Source organism: Leopardus geoffroyi, chromosome A1 (assembly GCF_018350155.1).
Source record: "Leopardus geoffroyi isolate Oge1 chromosome A1, O.geoffroyi_Oge1_pat1.0, whole genome shotgun sequence".
Classification (NCBI taxonomy): Eukaryota; Metazoa; Chordata; class Mammalia; order Carnivora; family Felidae; genus Leopardus; species Leopardus geoffroyi.
The window spans coordinates 144,968,388-144,986,722 of NC_059326.1; the positions used below are offsets into that span (position 1 = coordinate 144,968,388).

General features: G+C 34.2%; 1 protein-coding gene across 5 annotated transcripts in view; it reads right to left on the reverse strand.

Moving 5' to 3' along the window:
- SSBP2 (single stranded DNA binding protein 2) overlaps positions 1–18,335 on the reverse strand; it is a 313,722-nt gene that overhangs the window by 32,573 nt on the left and 262,814 nt on the right. For 3 of the 5 annotated variants that reach the window (XM_045497122.1, XM_045497124.1, XM_045497120.1), the window contains 2 exons: positions 17,266–17,357; positions 11,077–11,125 (listed from right to left, as the gene is read on the reverse strand). In XM_045497122.1, the coding sequence (XP_045353078.1) occupies positions 11,077–11,125; positions 17,266–17,357 (141 nt within the window). The remainder of the gene's footprint in view (positions 1–11,076; positions 11,126–17,265; positions 17,358–18,335) is intronic. The other 2 variants (XM_045497123.1, XM_045497125.1) reach the window with 1 other exon arrangement.

Here is an 18,335-nt window from a genome sequence, read left to right on the forward strand (position 1 = left end):
TTTAGGTCAAGAGAAATTTAGACAGATTTCTAGCTTTAAGTTATACTGGTTTTAGAGCAGTTATACTCACTGCTTGATACTAATGACACTTATTCTGTAATTAGAAAGATATATATTTGTGCAGTGAAAAACCAGAAACCAGAGTTTTTCAAATTAATAGCTTTTACAGATACAACTTCCAATTTATGTGCATTCTGGGATGCATTATTATTATTTTTAAGATGGGTTTCAGGCTACTACATTCATGTGGTACAGGTCAGTACTTGATCTATAGACCTCATGTTTCCCCCCTTTCCTTTCTAATTAGCTACTAGAAACTAATATAACAAATGCAAAAGGTTTTCGTTAATATAAGTCTCCAAAGACTACTAACTTGTGGGGATCAGATATGGATAACAAATTCTCTCCTTCCCTTCAAATCAAGCTCTTAACCAAACTCTTTTCTAGGGATTACATAGTATTAATACAACATTGCTATTATAATTTTAAAAATGAGAAGTAGAAAACAGATATTTAAAAACTAAACACTTGAGTGTTGATATTAATAAAGAAAGCTAAATCCGAATATTTAATTTTTTTTCAAAGAAGCTCATTAGCTCACTTGCATGAAGAATCTGCACATCCAGAGGAGATATTTTTGTCTTGTTCTAGAAAAAGCCATAAACTACTATCTTCTTGCAGGTACATAGCCAGATTAGGACCATTACAGTAGTGAAAAGATGATAGTTCCTTTACCCTAAACCCTCCTTCTAGCCCAACGCCTTCCATATAATTAAACATAAAAATAATATGAAACTATACAGTAGAAGGAAGTATAACAAAGTTATGATTTTCCTCTAAGTTATTTGAAAATTGTCTCCTTGTTGTTTGGTGTCCACGTTTTGCCTTAAGCACAGACCACATGCCTCTGCGGCCCCTGCTTGCTCTGCCTATGGCTAATTCATCCCTGCAGAGGGTCCTTACCAGGCTGCCCAGTATCACTAATGATGGGGATTACTTCCACTATGAGCAGTGAGATGTGATGGCCAGTACACACTAAACTCGGTGCTAGAAATCAACTTTGCTCTCTTGGGCCGCTGTTAGTGCATGATCCACCATCCATCTTCTGATTCTTATTATTTTAAACATATGCATTTACTCTCTCCAAATCACTACCTTATCTGTTGGCTCCAATTTTCATCTCCTTATAACTTTAGCATCATGCTCATGTTCTTCTGCCTCTCTCTATTGTCTAGCATCATTCTTTACCAACTTTAACATATGAGCTAACCACCCTTTAAATCTTTGGAATTTATACTTTATTGCCTTCCTTCATTTCACAATATACTTCCTTCTCCTCCATTTGTGAGTATGACCACATCCCAGAACTCTTTACACAGAGATCTAAACAACTCCTTTGCCTGACATCTTTCTTATTCCTGACACTCACAAATATATTATTCTATATTCCAACAAGAATCTTCTTCCATTACAATTCCTCCATGTTCCCTATTATTTCTGTATTTATTTCCTGTAAGTCCATTAATTCCTTATTAGTTTCCTGCTAAACTGTCGGCATTTTGTTTCTCTTTCCAATATTTTAAATTCATTATCTCAAAGCCTACTTAGTTTCCATCCCTTTGATCATCCCCTAGCCACCTTTTCTATTTCACAGTAGAGATTTACCAGAGAGAAACACAAAATAAGGGACAAGGTCCAAAATATAATCATGTTCTCCAATTTCTACTTAGTCTTCACTAATAACTGGAAGCATTTTGGCTCAGCCATCATGGAAGCCTAGAAGCATTCTGTGGTGTGTCAATAAACCGAATAAATTCAGGGGGGAAAAAGGTCCCAATCTGTAGCATTTATCAATTTATGTGGTATGAATATTCCCACATGAAATATTTCAAGCTACCAATGATTCTTTTTTTAAATTTTTATTTATTAATTTTAAAAATTTATTTATTGTTTAATTTATATCCAAGTTAGTTAGCACATGGTGCAACAATGACTTCAGGAGTAGATTCCTTAATGCCCCTTACCCATTTAGACCATCCCCCTTCCCACAACCCCTCCAGTAACCCTCTGTTTGTTCTCTATATTTAAGAGGTTCTTATGTTTTATCCCCCTCCCTGTTTTTACATTATTTTTGCTGCTCTTCTCTTATGTTCATCTGTTTTGTATCTTAAATTCCTCATGTAAGTGAAGTCATATATTTGTCTTTCTCTAATTTTGCTTAGTGTAACTTAGAATAAGTTCCATCCATGTAGTTGCAAATGGCAAGATTTCATTGAATATATATACCACTTCTTCTTTATCCATTCACCCGTCGATGGACATTTGGGCTCTTTCCATACTTTGGCTATTGTCGATAGCATTGCTATAAACATTGGGGTGCATGTGCCCCTTCAAAACAGCATACCTGTATCCCTTGGATAAATACCTAGTAGTGCAATTGGTGGGTCATAAAGTAGTTCTATTTTTAATTTTTTGAGGAACCTCCATACTGTTTTCCAGAGTAGCTGCACTGGTTTGCATTCCCACCAGCAGTGCAAAAGAGATCCTCTCTCTCTGCATCCTCGCCAACATCTCTCGTTGCTTGAGTTGTTAATGATAGACATTCTGATAGGTGTGAGATGGTTATCTCATTGCAGTTTTGATTTGTATTTCCCTGATAATGAGTGATGTTGAGCATTTTTTCATGTGTCTGTTCGCCATCTGGATGTCTTCTTTGGAGAAGTGTCTATTCATGTCTTATGCCCATTTCTTCCCTGGATTATTTGTAAGCTACGAATGATTTAACAATTAACTCAAAAAATTTCTGATTACTTAACAAGTGACTTTCATGAGCTGGCTGTCATGGTGATTATAATATGGTGAGTTGGTAGTCTGCCCTTGTGTCATATGTTAAAGCTATCAAATTCTTACTATACCTTCATCTTCAACTCAACACTCCAAACTTATAGATTAAAATTTTCATCCATTCATCCACGTAGAAAATAAGATAATCTTTCTATTTGCTTCCAAAGCTAGCCCCATCTCATCCTCCTAACACCTTGCTCCTTTTATAGTTTTAGATTTCTCATTCTTCATGGTTCCTTCAAACACAGTTAAATATAATAAACATTTAAAAATACTTAAAAAAATTGTTACTTCTTGTAGTTCAATTATTTTCCATGTTTGTCCTGACAAAGTCTTTAATTTTGGCTTATAGTCACTATTTCTACTTCATATTTTTTGATGCCCTCATTAAAAGTAAAAGATCATTTGGACTGCTACTCCTGGTAGCACTTTACTGAACACACACTCTTGGAAGTTACTAGTAGCATCTGACAGTCTAGTGTGAGTGACATAAAATATGACAATATAGGTAGAAGAACTATATGGGTACAGAAGACATATTTGAGCTGGATAGCTGACTTATAGAGAATAGATTATCACCAGAAAGTCAAAGAGAAGGATCGAAAGAAGGAAAGAAAGAAAGAAAGAAAGAAAGAAAGAAAGAAAGAAAGAAAGAAACACAAAATATAAAAGTACATAGATTATTAGGGAAATGGCATATAATTTTACCCAGCTGCTATAATGTGGTACTTATAGGAAACTGAAATAAATGATAAGCATATATGGTCAGACTGTTGAATTTATACTGTAGAAACAGGAAGTCACAGGTTTTAGAGAGACATATTGCAATTTATATTTTAGTAAGATAACCCTAGAGGTATCACAGAATACAAATACAAGTTAAGAGTCTATTGCAAAAGGTCTAGGCAAGAGATGATAGAGTGTTCGAGGAAGCACTGATTAAGATAAGTAGGAGTAAGAAAGTTTGAAAGACTTCACAAATGTACTTGGCAGAGCATAGTGACAAACTAGGTGTGGTGGACAAGGGAAGGCAAAAGTTAAGGTAATACCTAGGTTTCCAACTTGGTGAGTGGGTGAATGATGGTGCCACTAATTCATGTGTAGGGAATTCAGGAAGGGGGGCAAGTTTGGGGAAATATCTGACATGCTGAATTTTAAAGCACTAGTGCACAGTGAAGTAGACCGATCAACAGATTTTTAGAAATACAGATCAAGAATTTACTAGAGATTAGAACTAGAGATAAAGCTTCAATTGAATACATTTCCATTCTGTGCTGGACATAACAGTTGATCTAGGATTCTATTATATTTAGTGATAGATTTAATATTCCAAAAACAAAGCTCACCATCTACCCTCTAAACTTCCTTCTCTTGTATTTCTAGCTGAGTTTGTGTTTTCCCATTCTCCCTGATACCTGAATTCAAAGACTTGAAATCACCTTCAGCTTTTTCTCTTTATTCCCAAATTCAAGGTCATCAGGTGTTTTTTATTCTATGTGTGAAATGCATCCTCATTATTCCTTTGATCACCACTCTACCTCAGGGTCTGATAACATTTTATAAAGCCCATTACTATTATCTCCTAACTTCATTTCCCTATTTTTCATCCATTTTGTAAACTATCTTCCTAAAACATAGCTCCCTCCCATATAGGTGATAAATTTCAGATTTCTCCATTCCAAAGCCCTGTACACACCAGGGCTCCCTTTTTTGCCTTTCAGTTTTGTCACCTTCTATGCCTTCCCAAACAATCTTTCTCCCTATCAGCTAACAGTCTAATAATTTTTCCTCAAACATTTTTGGTATTTCCTCTTTTAGTTTTCTACAAAATTTTCTCTACCTCTAGTGTCCAAATTCTTCCAATCTAATTAATCACCTCCTTGCCTTCTCTAGACTCGATACAAAATATCCATTAACATGAATTGAAAGATGAAATGCAGATGTAGAAGATAAGATCAGAGAGCTAAAGATCAGAATCACAGAATTAGAAGAATCCTTTAGACAGATAATTCAAGAGATTGATAATTCAAGAGCTGTGACTGATAATTCAGATATTCTGAAATATTCTGACTCCTAATATCCATGACAGTGGTGTGGGAGCAGGGGAAGAGCAAAGTAGCTAGAGATTTGGAGTTGTTTGTTTGTTTTTAATTTTGGAGAGAGAGAGAGAGAGAGAGAGAGCACAAGCAGGGGAGGGGAACAGGGAGAGAGAGAATCTCACACAGGCTCCACACTGCATGTGGAGCCTGATGCTGGCTCAATCTCACAAACCATGGGATCATGACTTGTGCTGAAATCAAGAGTTTGATGCTCAATGGACTGAGCCACCCAGGTGTCCCTGAGTTTTTGTTTGTTTGTTTTTAATGATTAGCAACATTTTTGTTAAGTAACTTTCTTCAACTGTGAAGTTTAAAACTACCTTAGAAGAACTGGTTTACTAGAAACCAGAGAGGATAACATTAAGACATTATCTGTGCCACTGTAAAGTTGAAAATATTCTATTATCTTTAGTGCTTTGTAAGAAATTTATTTTAAAGGTTATTTATTTTGAGATGAGATGAGATGAGAGAGAGAGAGAGAGAGAGAGAGAGAGAGTGAGTGAGTATGAGCAGGGCAGCAGACCAGAGGGAGAGAGAGAAACTGAAGGCTCTATGCTCAGCACAGAGTCCAATGTGGGGCTTAATCCCATGACCCTGGGATCATGACCTAAGCTGAAATCAAGAGTTGGACACTCAGCCAACTGTGTCACCCAAGAGCCCCTTTAGTGCTTTGGGAAAAAAAAAAAAAAAAAAGAGCATACATTTGTTTAGAGCAGAGCCTTCTGGAGTAAGATATTTGTATCTCCCTTGGGTTTAATCACTATGATAGATTGTCATTTTTTTCCCTTCAAGGGGTTTCTCCTTTCTTTTTCCTGTCACATTAATACAGTTGATTACTACAATGCTATACTGAACATTTGTTTTGCCTATATCCTCTTTTGCTGACAACTCCTTGAATTTTCTTTGGTGAACCATACCTCTTATTTTTCCATGTGGTTTGGGTGGGGCTCAGGGAGTGGATATGTGTGACCTTGACCTAGCTGAAAGAGCACTGTACCCTCAGGTTATAATTCATGAATGAACATATGACCCAAGCTACACAAATCTAGTTTGGCTGGTTATTCCCAATACCTCTATTTACCTGATAAAGAGTTGTGCTTTTTTGTACTCAACTGAGAGCTCTGAGGATATAAGTCTGGAGATCCACACAGTCTTCTTGTCACGGCAAGGAAAACAAAGGCAAGTGATAGAGACCAGGTGCTGATGGCATGATCTGGACCCTTGGAATCAAATGTGCCCCAAAATAAATTTATATCTGTACTTTTTAGATACATAATCCAGTGATATGCTCTCAATATGAGCCTACTTTGGTTGTTTTTCTGTACCTTATAATTAAAAGTCTCTCCAGACAAAGATAATTAAGATATTTTCAATAAAAGTGCTTGCTACTTAATGATTAGAATGTGGTACATAACTAAACTCAAGTGCACAGCTCTTGAAAAATATAAAAAAGGAAAATTCATTGGTGGATTTGTAAATAAACTTCCAAATAAGAATCTGAGGCTAATACTGTAATGCTCAGGTCAAAGGAAGTTAAAAGTGAAAATCATACTTCTATTCTGAATTAAAAACATGAATTTTCCTTAAAAAATTTTTTTGTACTGTCATGTAAAAGGGTACAAAAAACATTTTTGATTAAAATACTTTTATAACAGAAAACTGTGGATTTATAAAGATTAAGCAAACAAATGAATATACTGTACATAATGGTAGGCATATTTCTTACTTTCAAAGAAGTAAAAAAGCAGAAAGTCTACAATATATCCTGTTGTGTTGTACTGAAGTTGAAGCAATAGTGTGTACTAATGGTTTTAGTACATATAGATAGATACAGAAAGATATACATGTGTATGGGAATGTGTATGAACATCCATCTGTATCTTAGTTATTTCTGTGGGGAGGCTCTTGAATCTGTATCACTCTGATGGATTCTAAATACCACTCTCCATTTAAAGGAACCATGGCTCCTTAAAGAAATGGCTGTTTCAGAGCCAACACTGGGAAAATACAAGAGGAGTTTCAAAATGCTCAAATAATGGAAACATGTCAAAAGGACACATGATCCAGCTTGAAGGGGTTCCTATTGGCTAAATCTGGAGTGACTTTAGCATCAAAAACCTACTGAATAAAATGAGTCCACAGACATATTTGATATACAGTGAATGAATAAATGAATGAATGAAGAAAGAAAAACTCTGTAGTAGAGTCAATTAATAAATGAAGAAGAAAAGACAGAAAACAGCCATTTGGCAACCAACATAGCAAAAAAACACTTGGGGCAAGAATCACCAATGGATGCCAAAAGTAGCAGATGAAAGTATGAGGAAGAAGAGGGTATTTATTTACTGTAGTTTCAAAGTATATCTCCACAAATTAATAATTACAAAAGGAAAAACAGTAATTTTATAGTAGAGAAACCTGACAAGCACCACCCTTCACTAAGTGAACAAAGTTAACAGTAAAAGCAATGGCACAAATCTTTATCACATGCTTTCTGAAATGATGCACTGAGAAAATCACAACATTCCTTCTGTGGTATTCCTATCAAATATGTATTACCTGGATCTAATCATGAGGAAACATGAGATAAAACCAAATTATGGCATATTCTACAATAGAACTGATTTGCATTAAACACAACTGCAAGGTTAAGAAAAAGATAAATTGAGGAACTGTCCTAGATTAAAGACAAAAAGTCCTGACAGTTAAATGTAACAAGTGAACTGGGATTTTCTTTTGTTATGAAACACATTATTGGGACAATTGGGGAAATGTGAGTGAGGTTTGCAGATTAAAGAACAGCATTACATTAATGTTTACTTTCTAATTTTGATCTTAACTGTAGTTATGAAAGATAATGTATTTGTTTTTAGTAAACATGCACTGACATATTTGGGGATAAAGGGTCATCATGTCAGCAACTCAAATACAGCTCAAATGATTCAGAAAAAAATATGTACATGCAGAGAGAGGAAATCATAGAGCAAAAGTGGTATAACTTGGGAATCTGGATGAAGCCTGTATGGAAGCTCTTTGTATTATTCTTGTAACTTTTCTATAAATCTAAGGTTACTTTGATATAAACATTTAAAATGAAAAAAAAGTATATAAGATCAAACAAATATAAGACATATTTGAAAACAGCAAAAAAACAAAACAACTAACCACTTTAATATGCAACCCTCAAGAGTCAGAGACTTATTGTATTGATAAAAAACAAAAAGTATTTGTAATTACACACATGGACAAGAAGTCTAAGGAACTTGGAAATCAAAACAGTATAGGTAAGTTGTCACTAGAATATAATCGATAGCATTTAGGGAGAAAAAATCCCTCTTAAACTGTTTTTGCTTTGTTTCATTTAAGCCTTATGTTTTTCCCAGAAAAGTCATCAGTTTTTTACGATTTTTTTTCTTGTTCTCATAATAAATCATTTCTCAGAGGAACACTTTGCCTTTCTGTATTCAGGATGATGACCCCCTTTCCGTTTCTGGAAAGAAAGCTTTGGGCCCTCCCTACTTTTTTTCCCCATTCACTTTTTTTTTTTTAAATGTTTACTTATTTTTGAGAGAGAGAGAGAAAGAGAGAGACAGAGAGACAGAGCATGAGTGGGGGAGGGGCAGGGAGAGAGTGAGACACAGAATCAGAAGCTGGCTTCAGGTTCTGAGCTGTTAGCACAGAGCCTGACGCAGGGCTCAAACTCATAAACCATGAGATTGTGACCTGAGCTGAAATTGGACACTTAACCGACGGAGCCATCCAAGTGCCCCTCCCTATTCACATTTCTTTCAGTGAGGGGGAGATATATCCACACGTGATATATATTAACACAAGGGATTATTTTCAACTCTATTTCTCGCGTGTATGCTAGTTAAATGCCCATTTCATACTGACTATAGGATGGCAGTTTGATATGCATACCTCCTACCCTAGTGTTTCTCAGGGTCTAAAGTAATGCAGACCTGCTGACCCAATATTGTATGTTCTCCTATCCACAGTGCTTCACTCCATGAAATTCTGAAGAGGTGGAGTGCATCAAGACTAAACATGAGCAGAATGCAGAAGTCTCTCCTCATCTCTGCCTCTATCCAATACTCTTACTTGGATAATATACCTGCTTGGTACAATGCACCATCCTCAATATCAAATCCTGCTCACCTTCCCAAGTAGTTTTTGGAGGACAGAGTCTCCAGATGAGTGTGTAAAAGGAGGTAATGCTGGAGGAAGGCTGTGGCGGGTGTGAATTACACGTGGCTGTCTGCAAGGGGCAGTAGAGGGATAACTGATAGAGCTGACAGTAAGGAAGGAGAGAAAAGTCTTCTTGCTTCTAGGTGGGAAGGCTCACATAGTTAAGGTGTGCCATTAATTGTGCTTTTTAATCCAGTTTCGACAGAAATGCAGATTCTGAATAGAAAGTCTTTCCAGATTCTGGCAATAGGAAGAGTCAGTTTTCAGTATTATAAAAAATTGTTTTTTCCTGTACCTTTATGGGTATTTTAATAGGGAGTTGAAAGAACTGTATGTTGAGCTGCTAGCCAGATGCCATTTTAAAGTGAAATCTTGAATGAATTCGAAAGGCATGTAGCAAGAAGCAAATAGAAATGTAAACTCTCCAAAAGGATATAAGCAAACTAAAAGAATTTTGGAAGAGGAAAGAATTCACATTCACATTATAACATAATCTGGATAAAAAGTATTTTAGAAAGATTTGCTAAACGGCGCCTGGGTGGCTCAGTAGACTGGAAGACCGACTCTTGATTTTGGCCTGGGTCATGATGTCACTCACGGTCATGTGATTGAGTCCCGCATCACGCTCCGTGTTGAGCATGGAGCCTGCTTGGGAATTCTCTCTCTCTTTCTCTCTCGCTCTCTCTCTCTCTCTCTCTCTCTCCCTCTCTCTGCCCCTCCCCTGCTCACACTCACTTTCTCAAATATTTTTAAAAATTTCAATTAAAAAAAAGAAAGATTGGTTAAGATTAAATAGTACACTGAAGATCCAAATGTAAGCAAGATTATCACTCTCTCCACTCCAAATTCTATTTCAATTAGCTATTAAAACTAAGAGACAGGAAGATAACATAAATTATTTTTTTCTCTAAAAATATGATAATTGCTTACTTGAGAAGAAAGTGATTCAGCTTTAGAATAGCTATAAGATTAGGATAATTCTTTCTATACCACATATACCTCACTTCAAATTTAAATTAACCTTAAACATTGGATCAGTTTCATGTTTATTTAGCATTAAGGTCATTGCTAGTCAACGGGAGTACCTCTGTGCATAGTAGCAAAAGGCATCCTTGCTGGGTCAGATACTCATAGACTTTACAAGTGGAGCACAATCTGTATTTTAGTACCCTACCAACTTCCTTGAGTCAGGAACCTTTGTGCAGTGCACACACTACACAAAGGTATACTGCAGAACTCTCTGTATACTGAAGAAACTCAAGGGTTCAAAGTCAAGAAGGGAAAACATTACCAGGATCATTAAATTAAATCATATTAATTTTAAGACTGAAAGCTTAATTTTCATATTATGCATATATTCATGTGTTATTATTAAGAGAGAAAAATATTTGTGCAGTTAAACCACTATCACAAAACATGTAAGGAAAATTCACAGCATGTCACATACACAGATATATGTGTAGGAACACCAATTCAGCCAATAGGGACAGGGCAAATGTGTACTTGCCTCCAGGAATAGTGAGAGAGCAAACCTAGGTGTAACTAGTATAATAAATACAATCATAATAACTCTGATAGAGATTGAGGTTATCTGGCAACTTAGTGATTACCATAATTATTTTAGAAGATTAAATCATTTTATGATAAATATATATTATAATAAATACAGGCTACTGTGGTATACCTAAATCACATTTTCTATTTTAATTTTGAAGTCTGTTTATCCATATAGAACGCATGTTTACAATAGACTGTGAAGTAAAAAACTTCATCATTTCAAAAATTATACATATTTTAAAAATATATATGCGAAATATATTTTTTGAATGATTACTTTTTTAAAAAAAGTTAATATAACCAATTGCAGGGCTTTCAAAAGCAACAGGATTTTTGTTGTTCAATGCTAGAAAGTGCAAAGAAAATTAAAATATATATATATACTCACTGAATTGGCATTTGTTGGGTTTGGCCAAGGTCTACCACCACCTGGACCCCTATAAGACAATATGATCAATGAAATTTTAACTTATGTTTTGAATGTTTCACAACAAGCAATAACAAATCATAAAATACAACATTTACAATTTAGTTACCATGCAGTTCTAGGTTGGCACTGAAATTACTCTGTATTTTCACAGATTTTTTATTTCTTAAATTACAAATTTTGATCATTTCACAATATAGTTTTCTTCCCAAATCAAACTACTTTGTGTCGGTCCAAGTTTATTTTAAGTTCAGTTATTGTAATAACCACTAAAAGTGATAATCACCTGTAACAGTAAAAACACGGGTAAAAATTACTAATTATGAAATAAATATAAAGTATAATCCTTTGACACAAAGATAACTGCCACCTGTATATCATTAAAAATTAAAGTGAAATTATTTTTAAAATATCAATATCTATAAAATGATTGCTTTTACTAAACTACAAATATATATATGTACATAAAAGATGACTAAATTTGACTTTTTTTAAAACACACATAGACTATCAGATTACTTTATACATGTATTAATCTATCTCTCAGTGCCACTGACAATTTACATTTATTTATTTATTTATTTATTTATTTATTTATTTATTTATTTATTTATTTATTTAAAGTTGGCTTCACACCTAGTGCAGAGCCCAATGCAAGGCTTGAACTCACGACCTTGAGATCAAGCCCTGATCTGAGATCAACAGTCAGACACTTAACTAACTGAGCCACCCAGGTGCCCAGACAATTTTCTTTTTAAAAAAGGGATCACTTTTTTTGTTTTCATAATTGTAGGTCAAGACAGTGGCCAGAGTAAATCTTGAGATAAACAGGAAATAATCTAATCCAATGTACGTCAGTATATTACTTCACTTTAGGGTGATGGATAAGGTTTTGTATTCTATAGCTTGAAAGGACATGAATCTTTTAAAACAAAATTAAGTGAAAAAGTCTCTTGTACTCATGCTTCAGTATTAAGTATACCTAAATAAATACTGCTTGATAAAAAGTAGACTACTGTTAGCAGGTCCTCTGTAATTAGGGTCACTCAAGATTCCCTTTTCCTTCTAACTGCAGCAAAAAGACAGAGGAAATTTTTAATTAAAAAAAAAAAAAAAAAAAAAAAACATGTCCCCTGATTCTTACTGCAGAGACCTTAACCCTGAAATTCTTATATGTTAGATAGAAGCTGTCCAAGTTAGCTATATTACCCATGTTAGCTTGGACTATTTAGAATTGTTTTTCATTTTGTTTGGAATTCCCCAGGGATGTAAACAGCAGGGAAGTACATGAAAATTCTTTCCTTGGGTTCTATTAGGGTACCCAAATACAATTTTCTCCTATTCTGCTTGAGGAGTAAAGGAGAAAATGAGATGCCAAAGAGGAGTTGGTCAAAGTATTGTGCACAGGGAGGAGGTTAGGGGCATGTACTTGTACTGTCTCTGGAACCTGTTGCCTCATTAAGATAGGGTTGATGATGATGATTTTACACTTAATTATAGGAACACTTTAGAAAGATGATCTTACATACAGGATTCAATGCCCTATGGACAGAAAGTGAGTAAAACATATGGTATGTATTTACCAAGCGAAACATTTTATTTGTTTGATGTTAATCCACATAATTTGTGTGATGTTAAATAAAACATAGTAAAGAAATTGGGAAATACTTATCTTAAAACAGCATAAAAAATATGCTATATCCAGGGGTGCCTGGGTGGCTGAGTTGGTTGAGTATCATAATCTTGATTTCGGCTTGGTCATGATCCCAGGGTCATGGAATCGAGCCCCACATCAGGCTCTGTGCTGAGAATGGAGCCTTCTTGGGATTCTCTCTCTTTCTCTCTCTCTCCCTCTCTCTCTCTCTCTCTCCCCCTTTCTCCCTCTCCCCCACCTTCATGCTTTCTATCTAAAAAAAATGCTATATACAAATCATGGCAAAAATTTGTATACAATGATGTTAAGTTGATAATGATCTCATAATTTTAAAAATAGGACTGTATAAGATTAAATATCATAGTTATTTATCATTTAAAAATTATTTAATGTTAAATTAACATGCTAAATTAAATGTTAAATAACTAAACATTTTACTTAAATAACAGCATTAAATTAAATATTAAATATTACATTATCAATAACAATACCTTTACACATTTCAGTTATTTGACAAATACTAATCTATTCTCAGCACACTATGTATTTCATATGACATTGGATTTTATTTTTTTTTAAGTGTTTATATATTTATTTTGAGAGACAAAGAGCCCATCTGAGAGAGCATGAGCAGGGGAGAGGCAGATAGAGAGGGAGAGAGAGAATCCCAACCAGGCTCCAAGCTGCCAGAACAGAGCCTGGCATGGGGCTCTATCTTAAGAACCATAAAATCATGACCTAAGCCGAAATCAAGAGTCAGGCACTTAACCGACTGAGTCAGCCAGGTGCCCCCATTGCATTTTAATATGGTAGGTTAAGTATTAATAATTCACAGGGAGGGGGCCCATGGGTGGTTCTGTTAGTTGAGCGACTGACTTCGGTTCAGGTCATGATCTCACAGTTTGTGAGCTCGAGTCTCACACTGGGGTCTCTGCTGTCAGCACAGAGTCTGCTTCAGATCTTCTGTCCCCCTGTCTTTCTGTGCCTACCCAGCTCATGTTCTCTCTCACTCTCAAAAATAAATAAACATTAAAAAAAAACTAAAAACAAAAATTCACGTGGATAAGCCAAATTTCTCCCAACACTGCCGTTGTGATTGAAAACAAAGTTTCATAAATAGTGCTAAATAAAATGGGTGTTATATTAGCGAGAAGTTCTATTAGAAGAACCACATAAGCTCAGTAATTCCCACTCCTTTTGAGGACCATCAGTATTATCAAGAAAGTAATTTACACACTATAATACAGGAGTTATTTTGAATGGAGATTTCTATATAGGTATAGTCTGAAGTAGAATCAGGGTAGCCTCATTTAAAAAACAAAGAGAAAAATGTAATTTAAAAGAAGCATGTATTTTTTGGTAAGCGTATATGGACTTGATAAAATAAAAGCAACTATGGTTACTGTAGAGAAAAATCCCCTTTTTTGCTGTACAGTCATTTTATTTCAAGACTATAACTATGGAAAATTTATCATTCTATAGGATAACAAGAAGGTCTAGATCCTTTGAAATTATTTGTCCTCTTAGTTTTACAAAATACCAATGTATACAAAGTTGAATTAGAAATGCTATAATGCTGAATCCTAAACTCTCTGGAAATTTATAAAAATGTGGTTAATTTAGAAATAGTTTCTTTTAAAAAACTTATCCATAATGCACTTGAAAACATTTACATTGTGGCTGTAGTTTGTAAATTCTACTTTAAAGTACTGAAATTGATATTAGGCTTTTATTTGTAAAAATACAATAGTAGTTAGAGAAACATTAAAAGTGTACTCTTTAATTTTAGATGATACTATAAATAACTTGAGTTCAGAGCACTGAAATATAAAAATTATGTCAGAATAACTATGTTCTATGGAGACAACCAATAATTGTAAAAATAAAACTACCAAAATTTTGTTCCAAATAGTTTGCCAGTTGGTATACAGTATTTAATTACTTTTGTGAGCACAGTTGGGTATTATTTTTCACTGTCATTATATTTTCATGGCAAACAGGAAAAAGTGACAAGCTAAAGAAAACTCATCCAGATATGATTCGCCGGCAGGTCTCACCTGACTCCAATATGCAAATATCTAAGACTGTTACAAACATAGCTTAAAGTAACACTATTCTAATGCCTTTACCTTTAATTTTTAAATTACCCAACATGTAAAAAAGTGACGTGAAGAAAGCCACAAATGCTAGTTAGAAATACTTATTTGCCAAAACATGAATTTAGTATATGTTTTAAAGATACTAAATTATGAAGTGAATTTCAAAAAAGTTTACTCTATTGAGTACAAAGGAGATAATACATTTTATTTTTTTATGTCTCTTTAAATTTACTTTTGCTTTGTTGGGGCCAATATCAACACATGAATTATTCTGTCTGTTTGGATCTTACGTACTTCAGAACTTCCTTGTTAAAAGGAAATATTTACATTTTCATTGTTCTTTAAGAATATACTAATTTATAGAAAACTGAAAATTACATAAGACCACAAATAAATCAATAGTAAGAAATAATGGAAATCTGAGTCTGTTAAGGCTCAGTTACTTTAAAAAACAGAAATTATACGAATAATACAATATTAGGTAATAAAAATATTTTAAATGATCTGAGTGTATTTAAGTGAGAAACCCAAATGCAAATGTCAGCAAAAATAATATTAAAAACTCCAACCATATTTTTAGTGTCCATAGTCTAGGGAATTTAACGTACCCATATGTGTTTATTTAAGTGTATGTAAGAAAAGAACCAGACAGTTTTAAGCAGCTGAGTTTCTTAATGGTCACATAAAAATAACTTTTTTCTTTATATTAACAAAAACAGGTTGATCTAAAGTTGACCACATGGCTAATTATAATGAAGTGTAGTACACAAAATGACATTAGGTACAATCTTACCATTTAATGCTAATTTTTAACTGATCATAATATTCAAAATGTATACTCCTTACATCTATACATAGTATTTAAAATTATATTGCCTAAAAGCTATTGCATTTTAAAGTCAGAATCTCAGGTAGGTAAATTTTATATACATCTAAATCCTATTGGTAAGAGTTGCAGCTTTTGATTTAAGCATAAAATATCACTCCTTTTTGTAACAACCATTAATAAAGGCTAAGCCTTTGAGAGATTTAAGAAAAGTCAGACTTCATGTCTACCCATTTTTACTTTAAAAGTAAAAAGATGTGATAGGAAAATTTGACCTACTTTTTTCCCCTTGTTCTGTTAGTTTTGAGTCTGGCTGGTAGCCACTTATTAACCTATTTTCTATTTTAGGCAAAATTGCTTTCCATGAAAATGGTTTCAGAAACTTAAAAAATCCCTATCTATATCAAAGGAACTTGTCTCATTATATCTTCAATGCCATTAAATGATGGCAGAGCTGTCTAATTTGATATGTAAGTAACCAAAGGACTAATGGGAAAATATATTAGAGGAAACTACCCACAACCCTATATGGAAAGGTTTCATTATTTCTGGTAAGCTTTCTTTAGGCCACATCATAGAATTGACCCTTTAGTGAATTAATGAAAGTCACAAACACCTGGTGTATATGGAACTTTGAGGGCAAGTTAGATATTGAAAAATAAGTTAAAATTCCTTAATAGATGGCGTTATTTGGTGTAACAGAAACAACCATGCTCTTTGGGCTTGAAAGGACTTTTCAGTAAAAAACAAACCAAAATACTGTTAGTTTACTCCTTATCTGCACATCTTAATTTTCAAACAAAAATTCACCCTATCAGGGCTCCTGGGTAGCTCAGTTGGTTAAGTGTCTGACTCTTGATGTTGGTTCACATCATGGTCTCATGGTTCGTGGGATTGAGCTCTGAGTTGGGCTCTGCGCTGATGGTGCAAAGCCTACTTGGGATTCTCTCTCCTCTCTCTCTGCCCCTTGCCTGCTCTCTCTCTCTCTGTATCTCTCTCAAAAATAAATAAACTTAAAAAGAAAATTTAAAAAATGACCCTATAGTATGGAAAGTTTTTTTAATATAGAAGATAATACCAGAAAGAATGCTTCCTGGGTTAAGAGTGATCCCAACAAAGCAAAAGTAAAGACTCATATATAAGAATTAAGATCTTTTAGGAATCATTTAGTATCTGTTAAAATGAAGTTAGTATCAATTGTCTGCTTCTATGGAGTGAAGTCCTGGTCCTCGTGTCCGCATCTCTTTACAGTTTTGTATAGACTATCTGGAGGCTGTGTTTATACATAAAAGACTCATTTTTAATTAAATAAATGAACCATGAAAACCAAGCTAAAAGTTGGCATTTGGCATTTGAAAATGGAAAAAAAATTAAAGGTTGCAAGGGAAGGAAGAAAAAGGGAATATGTTGTTGAAAATGAGGCAGACACTATTGCTCATGTTTAGTTCATTTACACCAGTTCCATTTTATACTACACAGAAATTGAGGAGCTGAAAGTGTGTTACAAATTAGTGTGACTTCAGAAGACAGAAAATAGAATACTAAACAGGATAATATGGCATTTTGCTTACATGTTCATTCCGGGCATTCCAGGGCCACCTAAAGCATTCAGTGGGGGTCTCATTGCACCTCCATAGTTCTGTAATGATAACCAAGGGTCAGACTACCACAAAACAAAAAAACAAAACCAAAGAGGAGGGGGGAAAGAAAGGAGAGCAGGTTAATGATTTCCCTACATAACTCCTGATTGGATAAGGCCTGTGCAATTCTTTCTCTGAAGGGTCCACTCTTGTACTAATGCTTCTGTTTTAACAATTACTTTGCTCTGTGTCTTCTAAAAACTACATGACTATGTAAGATCATTGGGGCATGTTAAATGATTAAGGTACAACTGCAATTATAATATTCAATATATCTTTATTAAGGTCCTAATATCTGTGTAACAGTGAATGTTTACAAATAAAACATTTTATAAATCCAAAACTCTACTTTTAAAGAAAAGACTTAGTGAACATGTTTGAAACTGTCAGACCCAGAACAATTACATAAAATCTGAAGGAAAAAAAAACAGACTGGTGAACCCAACAAGAAAGTTGAATGCAAACTATTTCTGCTTACAAAATAATACATCCTATAGAGAAATGCACTAATACAAACATATACAACAATATATGAAAACTAAAGTATGTATACATGAATCATATCACTCAATAGGCTTCTGTCAATTTCTCTTATGTATATTCAAAGGAGAAAAACATTTTAATGTTTTAACATGCATATCATATTAGCTTACTTTAGTTTCCATTAGGGCCAAAAGATTTATTTTAACATTCTTACGTTAATATATTTCGACACTATCAACTGCTTTCATGCTTGGCTTTCTCACAGCACTTTATCTCCAACGTTTCTGACTACTCTTTTTCAATTTCTCTTGCTGGCTCCTTTTATTTTGCACTCTTTAAAAGTTGCTTTTCTCCAAGTTCTAGCCGTAGCATTCCTTTAAATAAATACACACTTATAGGTAATTTTATCTGGTACCATTAGTTCAACAATGATTTGGGAATCCCAAATGTGTTAAATTTTGTCATGATATCTCTCCTAAACTCCTGAAAACTCCTATACTGAACTGTTTCTAACTGGA